General features: G+C 41.5%; 1 protein-coding gene across 2 annotated transcripts in view; it reads left to right on the top strand.

Annotated features, from left to right (window-relative positions):
* The window catches only part of ITGA8 (integrin subunit alpha 8), a 228,174-nt gene that overhangs the window by 170,363 nt on the left and 38,986 nt on the right, over positions 1 to 18,825 (top strand). For both annotated transcript variants that reach the window (XM_064284887.1, XM_064284886.1), the window contains one exon: positions 7,473 to 7,601. In XM_064284887.1, the coding sequence (XP_064140957.1) occupies positions 7,473 to 7,601 (129 nt within the window). The remainder of the gene's footprint in view (positions 1 to 7,472; positions 7,602 to 18,825) is intronic.

Genomic DNA, 18,825 nt, shown 5'->3' with positions numbered 1-18,825 from the left:
AATGTTGTTTAAACAATTGTCTTTGGAGCCATAGAAAGCAGGCAGCCACCACTGAGAAGTAGACTCTTGAACAAGGCCAGTCCCACAGGAAGTCCAAATTATAACCAGATAGTACAAATATGGAAAGCAGAAACCATTCGTTCTTCAAAGATCATAGCCCGGGAAATCGTTCTTTGTTTTTGTAATCAGTGGGCCTGCAGACAGTGGCTTGGCAAATTTAAAGTTTTGTCTTACCTTTAAGAGTATTCTTTCATAACTGCCTTCATTTAATGGGTCTCGTTAATTCAGAATGCAGAGATCCTTGTTACTTCCTAGAACAACAGCTCCAGCTCATTCTCACGTGCTCCCATTGCTCTCTCTCAGGGCCTCAATCTCTCCTCTCTCACACACACACACACACACACACACACACACACACCCCTCTTAAAAATCAAGACATAAAAGGAAGACTATTGAGAATCATCTTTTCAGTTAATTACCAACTTCTTTTTGTCCTTTTTAGAGTCACTTTGAGGTCCTTGAAAGTACGGAACCATGATTTATTTCATGGCTGAAGCATTATCCGATGTCTTTTACTTGCCTCTTAGTAGTCAGACTTCCACCACAAACTCTCCTTCAGGGAAAAACCTGGCTGCTTATTATTTCAGAAGTTCTGATCAGAAGAGCTGTACCCACTTTTTAATGTCGTTCATCTCAAATGCCAATGCTTTGGGGACAACTATTGTTGATCTTCTGCCTTCTGCCATTTCTTTCCCTCTTTCTCTCCCTCTTACAGGAAATACTCTCTCCCATAGAGGAATTTTGTTCACTTTTTATTTTCAATGTGTCTGTAGGTCCAATTCTCAGCCACCTAAGAGAAAATATACTCTGAGGTAATTTTCTTTTCCCCTTATCTTCTCTTTAAAACGTTCTTCAGTTTCTCTTCTTGTGACTATTTTGAAATGTAAAAACACCACGTTCAGAGACAAAGAAAATCTTCCAGTCACCAGTGGAATTAATTCATTTTTTTTTAGCTATGCTTTGCATGAACTTTCTAAACAAAAAAGAAAAACCAAACCCATTGCCGTTGAGTCGATTCTGACTCATAGCGACCCTATGAACTTTCTAGAAGGCTAAAAAAAAACAAAACTATTTTTTTTATGCTTTGCATGAATTTTCTAAACAACAAAAAAAAAACAAACCCATTGCCGTCGAGTCGATTCTGACTCATAGCGACCCTATGAACTTTCTAGAAGGTTAAAAAAAACAAAACTTTTTTTTTCCTCCACACAAACCCCTAATATTTATGTCTTAAAGAAAATTACATGGTAAACTCACTCGCTGGGATTTTGTCCACTTAGATTTAATTATAGACAATCTGCTACATGAGAGTGGTCCACCATCTCTTGTGTCTTAGGAATACCTGAAGTCCAAAGACAAATTACAAACAAGAAAAAGATAGTATGTGTTGCTTTTGTTTGGGTTCACAATGCAGAAGTAAAAATGTTCAGAAAGAGACTGGACTAGGAAAACCTTAACAAAAGAGAGGGCCAATGTTTTTAATGTTTAGTGTCTTTGGAGCCATAGAAAGCAGACAGTCGCCATTGAAAATTAGACTTTTGAACAAAGCCAATCCCACAGGAAGTCCAGATTACAACCAGATAGTACAAACATGGAAAGCAGAAACAGTTTGTATGGCCTCTGGCCACACCTTCTTTTCTGCCAAGCCTGTATTCCATGATGACTTACTTGACATATTCTTTTAAAAGCCACCTTAACCTCCCTCCTCCGCTATCCTTCTAAGTCTTTTCCCTTAATCTTATTTCACCCAACCAATTTCTAACTATTGCACATTCCAGCTACAAAATATCCCTTTTATCCATAAATTTAAGTCTATACCAGAGCAAGCTGATGAAGAGCTATAAAAAAAGAACCCTGTTGAGGTCAAATTCTGAGTAACAGCTGGGGAAAGAAATGTATTTACTAACAATGTCTTCCTTACTGTAGAAATAAGCAATTTTCATATTTTTTTCTACAGAAGATACTTTAGTGTTTACCACCAGCTTCTCATCATACTTAGCAAATTATATTCTGAGCCAAGTGTTTGCCTAACACGCGGATAAACCAGCCTCCTTCACCTTTAGTGGTTTCAGATTGAGGGAAAAACCTGACCAGTGGGTTCATGACCAATTGTGAAAGAGGCTCCAAAAGTCCATCTGGAAAATAAGTTTTAACTGTTGTTTACGTTTCTTGGGTAACTTCTTCCTTGCTTTTTTTCTTATTTTGAAATAATTTCTGGAATTCCATCTGAGACAACTGGTCTGCAAGCCATTCAAAGAATTTTTGACAGTGTTCTTTAAGAGTAGCATTCCTCTGTTTGTGAAGGAGTGCTACCAAAAGAAAGAAACATGTTCCATCAATCTCACCCCCGTGATACTCTCATTCTCTGGCACCAAGTACAAGTCCTGTGTTTTACTGAGTGGCCAGTTATAAATATTTGTGAATGATGACAAACAGGGGCCACCCCTAATAGAACATGCTCTGTATTTGTACAAAAGCTAACAATATCCAGTGCAACCACACAGGAAGGTAAATAGTTTTCTTCTCATTAGGCTATTATTTTACTACTGCTATTAGTTGCTAGGAGCCAGAATCAACTTGATGGTAATGGGTTTGGTTTGGTTTGGTTGTTTGTTTGCTTGCTTGCTTACTTGTTTGTTTGTGTGTGTGTTTGTTTTATTACTACTACTAATAACCATCATCACGGTAATGGGCTGTAACCTTCGGAAAAAAGAATCACTTCCTAGTTCTTTCCAGGACTTCTCTGTAGTTTGATTAACTACGGAGTTAACCTCTGTAACATAATTCTCAGCAACTTACATATATAAAAATGGAAATTACGCACAATAGATTTCAAAGCAAAATACGCACACACACACACAGAGTATCTTAGGCTGGGTTCCCTAGAGAAGCAAAACCAGTAAAGCATATAAATACATATAAAGAGAGAGAGAACTGTATATAAGGAAACAACTCACACATCTGTAGAGGCCGGAACATCCCAAATCCATGGATCAGGAGAAAGGCTTCTCCTGATTCATGTAGCTGCGGGGGCTGGCAAACCCAAGATTGGCAGGTTGGAGGGCAGGGCTCTTGCTAACAGCCTGTGAAGATCTATGAATCCCAAGATTAGAAGATAAGCTGCTAGCTCAAGTCCCAAGAACTGGAGATTAGACAAAGAGGAGGCAGCTGCAGGATCCCGAGCAGGCAAAAGCCAGAACATCCATGTATATTCAGATGCAGGCCACGCACCCAAGGAAACTCCCTTTCAACAGATTGGCTACTCAAAGCAGATCCCATCATGGAGATGATCACATAAAAATACTGAGACTCATGGCCCAGCCCAGTTGACACAAAATCTTATCCATCACATAGAGTGTATGATAGAAAACACCTGAGAGAATTTTAGAGATTTCCACAGTTCTGAATTTTATGTCTAAGGCCAACTTTTTATGCTATAGCAGCTTTTCTATCACACCCTTGATCATTGACTATGCTCGAGCATCCCTTTGGCTCACATGCCTTTTCTCCACATCAGAGCCTGGCATTGTCCTAATATTTCAGCAGGCTGACCCTCATCCAACCCTCCCCTCACTTCCGTGCACTTCATCATCTTGGCGCTTTGGCTACTGATCTTCAGCATCAGCTCTAGCCACCCTACCTCTGAAATAGTCAACTCAACACCCTCTTTTTCTCCAGTTCAGTCTCCTGATATTATCATATTCTCACTTCCTCCCCCAACTAGATCTTCTCTTCCTTGATACAAGCACTGTCTATGAGTCTTAACCTGCATCCCCTCAACACTCCCTTTGGCTGTACCTTCTTTTCTGCCAAGTCTGTATTCCATAATGAGTTACCTGACATATTCCTTTAAAAGCCACCTTAACCTCCCTTCTCTATCCTTCTAAATCTCTTCCCTGAAAACTCTCAGTCATGCACAGTTCTATACTCTGCCTTCTCTGTCTCTTAACCTAGTGATACCATTACAGATTGATGGCGCTACATGTTCACTGGGCAGCCAGCATCCCTGGGAAGTTCCTTCTGCCATTCTGATGATCTCTCCCTCCCATTCTCCTCATTGACTCCTCCAAACCTTCACTACTCCTGTTGTACCTTCTATCCAATCTCTAACATTATATTATTAGCAGGTGACCTTAAAGCAAGAGGCTCTTCAAACAACCCATTTCCCATCTCAAACTCTTTCACACACACCTTGTAATTGTGTCTCTCCAATCTTCACCTTCTTTCTAACACTTCTAAAGGGAGCAGAGTCCCTCTAGTTTGGTTTTGAACCTTGCTACATCAATTATCCCCTCTGTTTCCTGTATCTTTAACTTCTCTACTAGTTTTTTCCTTGTATTCTATAAACTTACTTAAATTTCCCCCATCTTTGAAACAAATAAGCAAAATAGTTTGACTGTGTATCCTTTCCAGGAATGAGCCTCTTTCCCTTCCGTTTATAACCAAACTGTACTTGCTGTCTCAAGGAGCCCTGGTGAGTCGATGGTTAAACACTTGGCTGCTAACCAAAAGGTTGGCAGTTCCAACCCACCCAGCAGCTCCACGGGAGAAAAGACTGATCGATCTGCTCGCATAAAGATTACTGCCTAGGAAACTCTATGGGGTAGTTCTGCTCTGTTACATGGAGTCACTCTGAGTCGGAATCGACTCAACAGCACCCAACAACAACAGCTTGCTCTCCCTACTCCTTCCTTCTCTTGCAGTCTCTTTACAATTGTGATTTTTTTAATTTCTGTACTAAAAAATACTGAATGTCTATGATAAAATTATATCTGGCTATATGTGAAAATGTAAAGAAGAAAATTAAAAATTCTGAGTAATGTCACCACACATTACTATTTACACATTTATTTATCTTTCCATTTCACCATAAACATTTCATTGTGTATTGCAGAGAATACTCTTTAAAATCCACAATACCATTATCATACCTAAAAAGAAATCAGGAAAACTTCCAAATATATCGTCAAATTACTATCACTGGAAACACATTGATGACTATCCTTCCAGAATGTTTTCATTTCTAGATATAGAATATAAGTATACTTCCCTTTCTTCTTTAAAAATACAATTTCATTATATTATTTTATAACCTGCCTTTTTCCCATACCAGCATCTTATATCTTTCTTAATTACAAAGTTGCTTTATATCATTTTTTAAAAACTATCCAGTAATCTTTGGTATAGATATATCATAATTTATTTAACCAGTAACTTGTATATGTCCATAAAGTTTCAGGCCATAATATTTTTCCTCTATTAAAAAAAATGATACTAAGAAAATTCATGTTTTGTTTTGGTGCTTTTTTTATTTGGAGGATGAAATTGCATCTCCTTGGGAATTACTTTAATATGAGAATGAAATAAGGGTTTAATTTCACACTTTTTCAAATGACTGTCCATTTGTCCAAACCCATTCACTCTTTCCCAACTACAGTTGAATTTCCACCCATACCAACACCCTGCTCTGGGAAGGGCATCTATAATTTCTTAATTGGCAGATTCAGTGGCACTACCAGTGCTCATCCTTCTTTCCTCCTCTGCAGCATTCAACATTGCTAGTTGCTCCCTTAATGTTTTGAAACATTCTTCTCCTCAGGCTTCTACAGAACCACACTTTCCTGGATAGCCCCCTACGTGTGACTTCCCCATATTAGTTTTCCTTGCTGGATCGTCTTTCTCTCCCTGTTTTCTGGTGTTTCCTGGGATGCTCCACTTGACTCTACAGTTCCCATTTTACAAATACTTCCTGAGCAACCCAGGCCAGTTTGATAAACACTGATGGGGAACAGCGCAAGCATGTTGAACATCAAACAGAGGCTGGAGGATCAGCCTGGTGCAGTTCAGGCTTGGAGAGCAGCCTGCATGCCAGACCGCAGGATGTGCAGGGCTCTTGGTGAGAGATGAGGCTAGAGAGGAAAGCGAGGGCCAGCACAGAGCAAGCTGCACACGTCATGCTAAGCAGTCTGGACTGCATCTTTCTGTTTGTCCAGTAGATTTTTCTAGGTCCCTATGACATGCTTAATACTATCATTTCACCTTTTGTGATACGTCCTACATCTACAATGTAGAGGTTTTCGTCTTCATTGCACAGACATGAGCGTGTTGTTATTGCTCCTGTGACTACAAAGAGAAACTGTATAAAACAAAACGTGCTTCTCGGCAGGAAAAAATTATCTCTATATTCAGCCGGTCTAAATGTCATCCTTAGTGGCTTTGACTGAACTAATGAATGTTAAAGGGATATTATGTATGATTTATTTGGAACTCTCAAAATATTTATTCAGCCTTCAAATGCACCCAGCACGGAGCCTGAGATAAAATCACGAGTTCAAGAACACTCGCAAAACAAACTCAGGATTAAAAAAAACCCTGGTCACAGCACAATGTTCTTGTAGCATGCTTTGGAGAAGTCATTCTCAGTACATTGTTCTCCTGAGGGGAAATTTCTTACAAGTACAGGCACGTGATGCTCAGACTTCCCAGCATCTGGTCCTTGACCACATAGGGCTGTGTTTCCATGGTTAGCATCTCTTTTTTTTCTTTGCCACCTCAAGATCCATCTCCCCACATGTAACGTTCCGTAGTTTAACCAACCCTGACATATGATGAGGATTCCTTGGGTGCAAACAGTTAAGCACTTGGCTGCTAACCAAAAGGGTGGAACTTTGAGTTAGCCCACAGGTTCATCAGAAGAAAGGCCTGGCAATCTACTTCTGAAAAATCAGCCATTGGAAACCCTATAGAGCCGAGTTCTACTGTGACACACATGGGGTTGCCATGATATGGTATCTATTCAATGGCAACTAACAACAATATATAATGAGGAATTCCTGGGTGCAGTTAACACACCTGGCTGCTAACCAAAAGGTTGGAGGTTCAAATCCATCCAGCGGTGCCTCAGAAGAAAGGCCTGGCAACCTACCTCCAAAGCATCAGCCATTGAAAACCATATGAAGCACAGTTCTACTCTGACTCACGTGGGGCCATCATGAATCAGAACTGACTTGAAGACAACTGGGTTTTTTTCTTTGTTTTTGTTTTTAATATATATAATGAGAATGCAGTAACTTGAGAACAATGATTCATGCCTGAAACAGAACCTCTACATATTCTATTCTCTCCTATTGGGAAATTACTTCTGCTTAAAGCCTTATCCTTACAAGATGAGCTTACCAGGAATGCGTTCTCCAGGCTGCATGAATCCTATAATTGGAGAGCGGAAAAGTTCTTCCTTGTAGGTACAGTTCATTTTGCTGTTAACATGCTGCTAATAAATTCAGAACATGCCTGAATTCTCATGTGAATCATATTCAATTGAGGGAATAAAAATTGTCTAGAGTTCAAGGCCAATGAAAAAATAACAGCTGTCAATATAATTGTATGTGATACCTCCTTTTTTCTGTTTGCAGCCTGCAGCCTCCCCAGAGGACACCTCTGAGCTTAGCGCCTTTTTGAGGAACTCTACCATTCCTCATCTTGTCAAGAAGAGAGACGTGCCTGTGATGGAGCTCCACAGACAAAGCCCTGCAAAAATACTGGTGAGTTGTCTCAGGTTACAAAGTCCCTGGACGGCGCATACAGTTAAGTGCTCAGCTACTGACCAAAAGGTTTTTGGTTCGAACCCACCCAGAGGCACCTCAGAAGAAAGGCCTGGCTATCTGCTTCTGACAGGCCCCAGCCACAAAAACCCTATGAGGCACAGTTCTACTGTGACACACATAGGGTTGCCATGAGTTGGAAATGACTCAATGTCAACTGGTTTTTGTCTCAGCACGCAGAGAATGGAGGGAAAAATTGGGGTGGACAGAATTCTCAAATACAGATGGCTCTGCCTTCATGTATTGCTTTTTGGTCTCCTCCAGTGCTCAGATCTGCCTCACATATTTATGAGCAATACATCCTGTGAGACATGAAAGTGACTTCTGTGAGGACTAAAGAGGGTTTGCAATAAAATTTCTCACTCCTCTAAACCTGCCGCAGAAGCCACATTGGAGAAATAATGATGAAAACATAAAATGTAGCCTTTAATCCATTTCAAGAACACCCGGCTTAGTTATCAGCTGGTTGCCAGACACTGGGCCTGTGAGAATTTAAAGCAATTTGGAGAAGCCCTGTCCATTCAGCGGGTCTTTGTGCCATGGCACCTGTCCCTGAGCCTCAGAGTCCTCTGCTTATGCAGAAGAGGCAAGAGGAACCGCTCAGGTTTCCTAAGCCAACACCACTGCAGGGCCTTAGCAGAGGCACCTGTGGTAGTTCTGGCCTGAACTTGGTCATCCTTCTGCAAAACACGAGACGGCATTCATGAATGAGTGTTTCCAATTCAATTCTCCCACTCATTCCCTGGTGGCATAGTGGTTAAGAGCCCAGCTGCTAACCAAAAGGTTGGTGGTTCAAATCTACCAGCCATTCCTTGGAAGCCCTATGGGGCAGTTCTGCTGCGTACTATAGGGTTGCTATAAGTTGGAACCAACTCGACAGCAACAGGTTTGTTCTGGGGTTTTGAACTCATTCCTTTATCTCCTCCTATGAATATTCATCCCCTTCCCCATCCATGTGACAGGGGCGCGAAGTCAGTGTCAAAGTTCCGTTTACCTGTTGGTATGGATTAGATTGTGTCCTCCTAAAATATGTGTTGAAATCCTAACCCCTGTACCAGTAAATATGACCCTTTTTGGAAATAGTGTTTTTCTTTTCTTATGTTGGTGAAGTCACATCCTGGTAGGATGGACCCTAAACCTAATCACTTCTGAGTTATGAAAAGACCAGACTTTGGTACCAGAGAGTAGAGGTGCTACTCTAACAAATACCTAAAATGTGGAAAGGGCTTTGGCCCTGGGTAATGGGTCAAGGCTGGAGAAATTTTAACATGCTTGATAGTAAGGTCCTAGATTGCCGTGAAGAGACTGTGGGTAGAATTGTGGACATTAAGGTCAATTCTGATGAAGGCTTAGAAAGAATTACGAGCTACAGGGAAAGTTTCCATCGTCATTAACAGGATGTTGCTAGAAATGTGCATGTTGAACATGCTTCTGGCGAGAAAATAAATTTCTGTTCTTTAAAGCTAACCACATGGGGTATTTCTGTTGCTATAGCACTAGGTAAGGAAGGAGCCCTGGTGGCACAATGATTAAGTGCTCAACTGCTAACCCAAAGGTTGGAGGTTCAAATCCACCCAGCGGTTCTGTGAGAGAAAAACCTGGCAGTCTGCTTCTGTGAAGATTATAGCCAAGAAAACCCTATTGTGCAGTTCTACTCTGTTACATGGGGTCACTATGAGTCAAAATAGACTCAAGAGCACCCAACAACAACAGGACTAGGTAACTCAGACACCCGGGTTCTGCAGAAAATCTCCATAACAAATATGACATTATGAGCATACTTTCCAGCTATGTAGAAGTAACCAGAGACTACTTCATGAAGCCAAGTTCTGTCTAAACACAAATAAACAAACAGGGGCTTGGGGCTGAGACCAGACTGAGCACTATGTCCCAGTGCCTAGGAGGGCTCAGGGGCAGAGATGTTCCCTGCCCAAGCTACACTGCCAAAAGCAATTGGAGAAGCAGTACTTTTAGGTGATGCTGAATCAAAAACCACAAAGACAAGCCAAATGCTGGCAATTCAAAGAAACAAGATAGAGGAAAAGACCCTTGGCAGAAAACCTCAGAGTAAAGAAGGGGACAAGAAAGAGAAGGTGGAGGCAGAATTGAGAGAAGTCCTTGAGCCGTGGAGGACTCTGTAGTTCTTTTTGTAGGTGCAGTAGTCTGTGTCCCGGCTAGTGTGAGAGCCATTAAATACTCAAACCCATGCTTCTGGCACTCTCCAGAACAGTATTCATCCCAGAAATTTGGAACTACTCTTAGGCTCTGTAAAAAGGGCATGGGGGTGGTATCTGGCCTCCTCCACCTTCACAAGGAGGAAGGAAAATCAAGATCAACAGACCAAGGCAGATTCTCATGAGGTAGAGGTCAGGCATGCCTCCTCTCTCCGCTGTCTTTACCAACTCTGACACCAATGGTCCCCCCCACGGCACTCTTTGTTTCTCTGCTGGGTTTGATAATTCATTGCAATGGCCACACAGAATTCACAGACCACACTCACAATTATGGGGTTTATTAGGGAAGTAATAAGGTTACAGTTCAGGGTCAGGAACACTCAAGGATACAGTTCTCCCATCAGGACAGCCTCTTCTCAGCTGTGCTCGCAGGCGCGGCTCTCCCTGGCCCTAGGCCTCTGCCCACAGGCACTCAGGTTTCTCTCTCCATGGGCCAAAAGCCCACCATGCTGTCTTCTGCTGCCGGGTCTCTGCTGCCCTACTTCTCACCATCTTCAGGGTAATAGCTCACTTGCTCTCTCGTTCTCCTGCTTCAGGAGCTTCTCAGCACAGAGATCCCAGGCCCAAGGCCATGCTGCCTCTTCTTCCTTGGTGGTGCTGGATTCTTCTCTTTTCCACCTCTGGGATGGTTCACCTCAAGCCCAGCAGGATGGCAAAACTGACCAATCCCTTTGGTGAGCCACAAATACCATATCTGCCGAATCACTTGGGTGGGAGTTACAAGACCATGGCTAGAATGGCCACACACAAAAGTGATCTGTCATACCGTGGGCTCATCCAGGGCTCTGGCCCACAGAAGCATTCTTCTTCCCCACCTACCCACCATATGGTAAGCTCAGAAGAGCAAGGCCCACGTTTGGTTTGCTCACCATTGTTTCTGCAGTATGTAACACAGGATGTGGCTCATTTGTTGAGCAAATGTATGAATGACAGAGTGAAGGGACTCATCATGAATAGTTTTAGGAGTCATCTTCCAAAATGTTCCCTGTGAGTCAGTCCATCCATTCTTAGTCTTCCTCCCTGATCATAAATGCTCTTAATCCTAAATCCAATTCTAATAACATATCGTAAGCAGTTTAAAAGATAGCATTAGCAATGAGTAAACTCCACCTACTAAATTCAAAATAAAATGACTATTATCACAAAGTGCAAACATGCTTTTGGGTATATAGTTGCTCCAGCCAGGTATAAAATAGAAAGAATTCAAGGTACCTACCCCAGATGGAGCAAAACTATACTAGAGAAATCCTATCCCTGATTTTAGCATTTGTATGACTTGCTGTTATTGTTGTTGTTATATGCTGTTGAGTCGATTCTGACTTATAGCGGCCCCATGTGACAGAGTGGAGCTGCTCCATAGGTTTTTCTAGGCTGTAATCTTTACGGGAGCAGATTGCCAGGTCTTTCTCCCACAGAGCTGCTGGGTGGGTTCTAACCACCAGTCTTTGGGATAGCAACTGAGCACTTAACCATTGTACCAAAAGGAGTAATGATAGTAAGTTTAACTCTCAAAATTTAAAAAAGGAAGGTTAGAAAGAAGTTTCAAAAGAAAAAAATTAGAATGTAGGTATAAATGTTAAGCAGCTATTTGCCCCATCAACTGAAGCAGAAAATACACTGGGCAGAAATAGCATTTCACTCTCTCTCAGCCTACAGACTAGCTTCACTATTAGAAACAGCCGTGTGTGTGTGTGTGTGTGTGTGTGCGTGTTGAAGAGGGCAGAAGCAGGCAGGTTCTAATAAATGAAGACAAACCTAGCTAAGAGAACCACATGGAGGGGGTGGGGGCATCAAGGCATCCAGGCATCCAAGTAGCAGCCATGAGAGCATTTGTCCAAGACCAAACAGGCATGAGTAGGGAAGAGTAGATGATTCCAATGGTAAGTCGAAATAAAAAAAAAATTAACTCACACCAACAAAGAGAACTTCGAAAAGGAAATCAGGAAAATACCATTTACAATAGCCCCCTAAAAGGTAAAATACTTAGGAATACATCTAACCGGGGACGTAGAAGACCTATACAAAGAAAACTACAAAACATTACTTCAAGAAATCAAAAGAGACCTACATAAATGGAAAAACATACCATGCTCATGGTTAGGAAAACTTAACATTGTGAAAATGTCAATACTACCTAAAGAGAGCTATAGATATAAAACAGCCCCAGTCCAAATTACAACAGCATTCCTTAACAAGATGGAAAAACTAAACTAATCCCAAACTTTATATGGAAAGGAAAGAGGCTCTGAATAAGTAAAGCATTATCAAAGAAGAAGAACAAAATAGGAGACCTCACACTACCTGATCTCAGAACCTACTCTACAGCCACGGTAGTCAAAACGGTCTGGTACTGGTATGACGACAGACACGTAGACTAATGGAACAGAATTGAGAACCTGGACATAAATCCATCCACCTATGAACAGCTGACATTTAACAAAGTGTCAGAGTCCATTAAATAGGGAAGAGACAGTTTCTTTAACAAATGATTCTGGCAAAACTGAGTGTCTATCTGTAGAAAATGAAACAGGATCCATAGCTCACATGATACACAAAAACTAACTCAAAATGGATCAAAGATTAAATTTGAAACCTAAAGCTATAAAGATCATAGAAGAAAAAATAAGGATAAGGCTAGGGGCCCTAATACATGGCAAAAATAGAATAGCAAACATAACTAAAAATGCACAAACAGTAGAAAAAGAATTAGATAAATGGGACCTCCTAAAACTTAAACATTTGTGCTCCTTAAAAGACTTCTCCAAAAGAGTAAAAAGAGAACACACAGACCAGGAAAAAATTTTTTGGCTACAACATATCTGACAAGGGTCTAATCTCTAAAATTCATAGAAACGTAAACAACAACAAAAAGACGAACAATCCAATTAAAAAATGGGCATAGGATATAAACAGACACTTCACCAAAGAAGAGATTCAGGTGGCTAACAAACACATGAAGAAATGCTCGCAGTCATTAACCGTTAAACTAAAACCCATTGCCACCGAGTTGATTCTGACTCATAGCAACCCTATAGAGGTGCAAATCAAAACTACAGTGAGATACCACCTCACCCCAAAAATAATGTCACTAATCAAAAAAATAAAAACAGAAAATAACAAATGTTGGTGAGGTTGTAGGTAGATTAGAGCTCTTATACACTGCTGGTGGGAATGTAAAATGGTACAACCACTGTGGAAAATGGTATGGCGCTTCCTTATAAAGCTAGAAATAGAAATACCATATGATCCAGCAATCCCATTTCTAGGTATATACCCCCCCCCAAAAAAAAGAGCTGTGACACAAATAGACATGTTCACTGCAACATTATTCACAATAGTAAAAAGAAAGAAACAACCTAAGTGCCCACCAAAAGATGAATGGATAAACAAACTGTGGTACATTCACACGATAGAATACTATTCAATGATAAAGAATAACAATGAATCTGTGAAACATCTCACAACATTGTGGATATAGAGGACATTATGCTGAGTGAAATAAGTCAATCACAATCAACAAATATTGTATGAAACCACTATTACAAAAAAACAAGAAAAGCTTTACATACAGGAAAAACAACAACAAAAAAATTTCTTTGCTGGTTACCAGAGATAGGAGAAGGAGGGAGGGAAAATTACTAACTAAATAGAAGACGTGTGTTAATACTGATGAAGGGAAAGGCAATACACAATATGGGGGAAGTCGGCATAACATAACTAAGGCAAAGGAAGACACTGAGAGGAACGCAAGAATAAAGGGCAACTGCAGTAATTACTATGACATAGACAATCTGCAACAATAGTATTAGCAAACTATAAATTACAAATGAATACATAGGAAGATAGGTAAAGAGGTATGAGAGGGTGTAAGGGAGAACATCCACCTGCACATATAGGTTCAATTGTGTATATTTCTACACATATAAATGTATGTGCTATATGTATACTAATATAGACAATAGAGCACAAAAGGGACACAGTCATGGAAATTAATCTTAGACATAACCAAACGCCCCACAGACCAATGTTCCTAGGCTCAATGGTGAAGGACCATAGACTTGGGGGACATCACATCAATTGGTACAACAGCTCATAAAGACAGTGTTCTGCATCCTACTTTGGTATGTAGCATTTGGGATCTTAAAAGCTTGAGAGCAGTCATCTAAGATACAAGTATTGGTCTCGTCCCATCTGGAGCGAAGGAGAGTAAAGAAAGCCAAAGACTCAAGGAAGCAATTAGTCTAAAGGACTAATGGACCACATGAACCACAGCCCACATGACCCCGAGACCAGAAGAACTAGATGGTGCCCAACTACCACTACCAGCAACTCCAACTGGGATCACAGCAGAGGGTCCCAGACAGAGCAGGAGAAAAAAATGTGGAATGAAAAATCAAATTCATAAAAAAGACAAGGCTTACTGGTCTGATAGAGACTGGAGGAACCACCGAGACTATGGCCCTAAGACACCCTTCTGACTTGGAACTGAAGTCATTCCCAGAGACCACCGTTCAGGCAAACAATAGACCAAAAAATCAAACCTGTTGTCAAACAATAAAAAATATAAAATAAACAACACAATAGGCCCATAAAATACACAACACGGGAGAGGAACGTGCTCCTTAGAACAATCAATTACATGAGATAAAAAGGACAATATTTGCCCCAAAGCAAAGATGAGAAGGCAGGAAAGGGTAGAAAATCCAGACAAAAGGAAATGGGGAACCCAGGGCAGAAATAGGGAGGATGCTAACACATTGTGGGGAATGCAGCGAATGTCATGGAGCACTTTATGTAAAACTATCGAATGGGAGACTAATTTGTTCTGTAAACTTTCATATAAAGTACAATAAAAGAATTTTTTTTAATTAACTCACATTTCTATTAATCTTGCCCATTCTTTCAGAACTAAACTGTTACTTCAGGTTACACTCCTGCCTGCAGCCACCGGAGCCAAATTTTAAAAAACAGAGATAGTTGTCATATGAGGGCATTTTCTATTCTACGAGAGTGGGTGGTGCAAACAGCGTACTTTGCTGGTAACCAAAAGGTGCCTGGGAAGAAGGGTCTGGTGATCTCCTGCCAAAGCATCAGCCACTGAAAACCTCGTGGAGCACAGTCCTACTCCAGTGCACATGGGGGTGCCGTGAGTGGGGGTTGACTTGAGGGCAACTGGTTCGGTTCTATGAACCTCCCCCACCCAATGATCCTGGAAGTTCCAAACCCTCTTGGATGCTTTCTGGCTTATATTTTTTTACTTCCTCCTCTGGTCTTGGTCACCTGGCTGCCTGCACAGAAACTAAATGAGAAATCCCCTAAGACACTGACCCTAGGAATTTTTATCGAGCTCTGGTGGCATAATGGTTGAACACTCGGCTGCTAACCAAAAGGTTGGCCATTTAGAATCCACCCAGCGGCTCCATGGGAGAAAGACCTGGCGACCTGCTCCCAGAAATATTACAGCTGAGGAAACCGCATGAGGTAGTTTTATTCTGTCATGAGGTTGCAATAGGTCGAAAATCCACTCAGCAGCACCTAACAACAACAGTAACATCCCGGCTTTATAACCCGTAGACATGGGGCACAAGATCCCAAGACCCGGATGAGCTGCTGGCCTTTAGGTCCCACTTGCCCTTGAGTTCTGAGCCCAGGGCATTTCAATCCAGAGTGTCGCAGCCTGAGTTCTCAGATGATACGGAGAAGGCATGTTGGTTTTGAGGAAGAGAAGTAGGGTAATAAGTGGGAAACATGGAGAGATGTCTTCTTTTCTGTCTCTGCACCCTTGAATTAAATTATTTTTTATACAATATCATAAAAAAATAAAGTAGGATAATGCAAAACCAAATTAATCATAGTCTTGAAAATCCTGAACCCTGTCACATAGGTAGTCCTTTATTGTTCTTATTAGTAACCTGTTGTCATCGCGTCCATTTCAACTCATAGCACCCCTATAGGACAGAGGGTCTCAAGGGTTTCCAAGGCTGTAATCTTTACAAGGGCAGACTGCCACATCTTTCTCCCGAGGAGCAGCTGGTGGGTTTGAACGACCAACCTTTAGGTTAGCAGCTGAGTGCTTAACCACTACGCCCCCAGGGCTCCTTTCTTATTAGTAAAGATCTAATAAAAAGATGAAAAGCAAATATCAAGATGAAATAGATGCAAATCCCAGGACTATGTCTCATTGATACAAAAGTTTTCAGGAGGAGCAATAGAACGGAAAACAGTAGCTGGTACCTTTAATTCTAATATGCAGATAGGAAAAGCCCTCCAGATAACCAGTGTGCAAACCTCGGGGGACATTTAACATTTTAAGAAATCAAGATTCAAATAAGTTTTTCATTTTCCTCTTCAGTGAGTATCTCCTGAATACACTGAGTCAAAGGAGATTAATGCTAAAATTTTTTTGAAAATGATGTGCGTTTGTGTTCTAGGGTCAGATATTTTCCTTCTATTCTTTCTCATTAAGTATTTTTAATGTAAGATAATTTTTAACTTCTCTGAATATCGTGGAAACAGATGAGGGCCAAGGCAAGCTTAATTTGTGTATCTGATTTTGTTAACTCATATTTTATTCTCTTTCTCTCTTATTGGTTCAAAAATGGCAAGCCATATGCCTCTCCCTGTCCTTGAGTCAAAACAGCTCTGGGTATGAAATGATTATGCGGAGTTTATTCTAAAATCAAAAGCTGACTATGACCTCCTACAGTTTTTGTTTAGTCAAAAACAACTTACCGAATCGCATTTCTGATTAGGAATTTGAAAATGCAAAATGCCAACATCCTGTGTTGGGATCGTAATTTCCAATTTGCATTGGAAACATTTATATCTATGACACTAAAATATCATTTCTGCTCAGCTTGAGAATATCCTCACCTTTCTCATCTTGGGCCCCTGCTGCTTTTGTCATTGTCACCCCATCTCCTCGTCTCCAAGCTTTCCCCACTTCCCTTTCACTACTCAGCTCACAGCAACAGGCTCTCTTAACCCCTCTACAACATTTGATACAATTGACCAAACCCCTGGCTTCCCAAAGCATATTTCCTCCTAGCTCTCTTCCTACCTTTTGGCCTGCACGTTTTTAACCTTTTCATGGGCTTCTCTTCTGCCCATCCTTATATGGTCCTGTACCTCAGGATTCCACCCTCACCCCTTCCTCTTCTCTCCCATCGATTTTTCTCTCTCTGGGAAATTTCTTGTATGACCATAGTTCCAGCCATTCCTGGGTCCCTCTTGCTATCCTACCGGCATCAGTACCATGGAGTCAGCTCTGGCTCATGGCAATCCCATGCATGTCAGAGTAGAATTGTGATCCATAGGGTTTTCAATAACTAATTTTTCATGAGTAAATCACCATGCCCTGGTGGTGTGATGGTTAAGAGCTATAGCTGCTAACCAAAAGGTCAGCAGTTCGAATCCACCAGGTGCTCCTTAGAATCCCCATGGGACAGTTCTACTCTGTCCTTTAGGGTCCCTGTGAGTTGGAATCGACTCAGCAGCAATTGGATTGGTTTTTTGGTTTAAACCATCAGGACTTTCTTCCAACAAGCCTCTAGGTGTACTTGAACCTCTAACCTTTTGATTGGCAGCCAAATGTGTTAGCCATGTGCACCACCCAGGGACTTCCGTTCTATTCTAGTCCTCCCTTACTGTATCCTAGACTTGAAGGCCCACTGTATGTGTTCATCTGGATGCCGCACAGCCACCCCAGTCCCAACATGCCTATAACTCTCTGTTTCCACAGCTCCCAAACTGTGCTGCCTCTCTAGAATTCCCAACCTCAATGATACCATCCACCCAGTTCCCCAAATCAGAGAGCTTCCTCTACCCCTCCTTGTTTCTCATTCCAGTTTCTAATTAGTCACCATGTATCTATTCTACTTGCTAAGTTTCTCTAAAATTCATCTTCTCTCAATTCCCCCTGCCTCTCTTCAAGTCCCCATCATTACTCACTTGGACTCTTGCAATAGACCCGCATCATCCTCCTTGCCTCCTACCCTTCTCTCTCCTTTCTTTCTTCAAATGCTACTCATTCCTCTAAAATACAAACCTGACCATACCTCTTGCTTAAAAAGCTCCCAGTGCCTATACAGTAATGTCTCAACTCCTTAGCACAAATAGGAAGATTCTTCACTACCTAGACTTTCTCATTTCTATCTTATTCTCATGTGTCCACTAGATACCTTCTACCCCATGTACCCTGCTATCCGCTTTCCTGAACATGCCCTGATCTTGTACAAAAGAACCATGTCTCAGTCATCCCACCCTGTTAGTAACTATCACCCTTTAAGATTCATTCTAAGCACCATGTCTTAGTTATCTAGTGCTGTTATAATAAAAATACCACTGGTGGATGGCTTTAACAAACAGAAATTTATTTCTTACAGCTTAGGAGGCTAGAACTATGAATTCAGGGCACCAGCTCTAGGAGCAGGCTTTTTCTGTCAGCTTTTAAGGAAGGTCTTTGTTTCATTTCAACATCTGTGGGGCCAGTGTTCCTTGGAGATGTCCGTATGTCTTGGCACCAGTCATCCTCTGGGTTTAGGAGGTTCTCAGCACAGGGACCTGGGCCCAAAGGACATTCTCCACTCATGACTCTTCTTTCTTGGCAGTAGTGAGGTCCCTTCTCTCTCTGCTCGCTTCTCTCTCCTTTTATCTTTTATAAGATAAAAGCTGTGACTTGAGTAAGGGTGTGACTTGCGTCACACCTTCTTGTTAGGCTGTGACTCAAGATACACCCCACACTGATCCTGCCTCATTAACATTTTGTGGTGTGATAGATGACTTTCGTGTGGCCTTTCTAGCCATGGTCTTATAGCTCCCACCCAAGTGATTGGACGGGACTGTGTGATAGGATAATTGTGGCACATTAAAGGGATCAGTCAGTTTTGCCATCTTGCTGGGTTTGAAATGAACCACCCCAGAGGCAGGAA

The sequence above is a fragment of the Loxodonta africana genome, chromosome 4 (assembly GCF_030014295.1).
Source record: "Loxodonta africana isolate mLoxAfr1 chromosome 4, mLoxAfr1.hap2, whole genome shotgun sequence".
Classification (NCBI taxonomy): Eukaryota; Metazoa; Chordata; class Mammalia; order Proboscidea; family Elephantidae; genus Loxodonta; species Loxodonta africana.
Note: the sequence above shows the minus strand (reverse complement) of the source record. Positions and strands in the feature narration are given on the sequence as shown.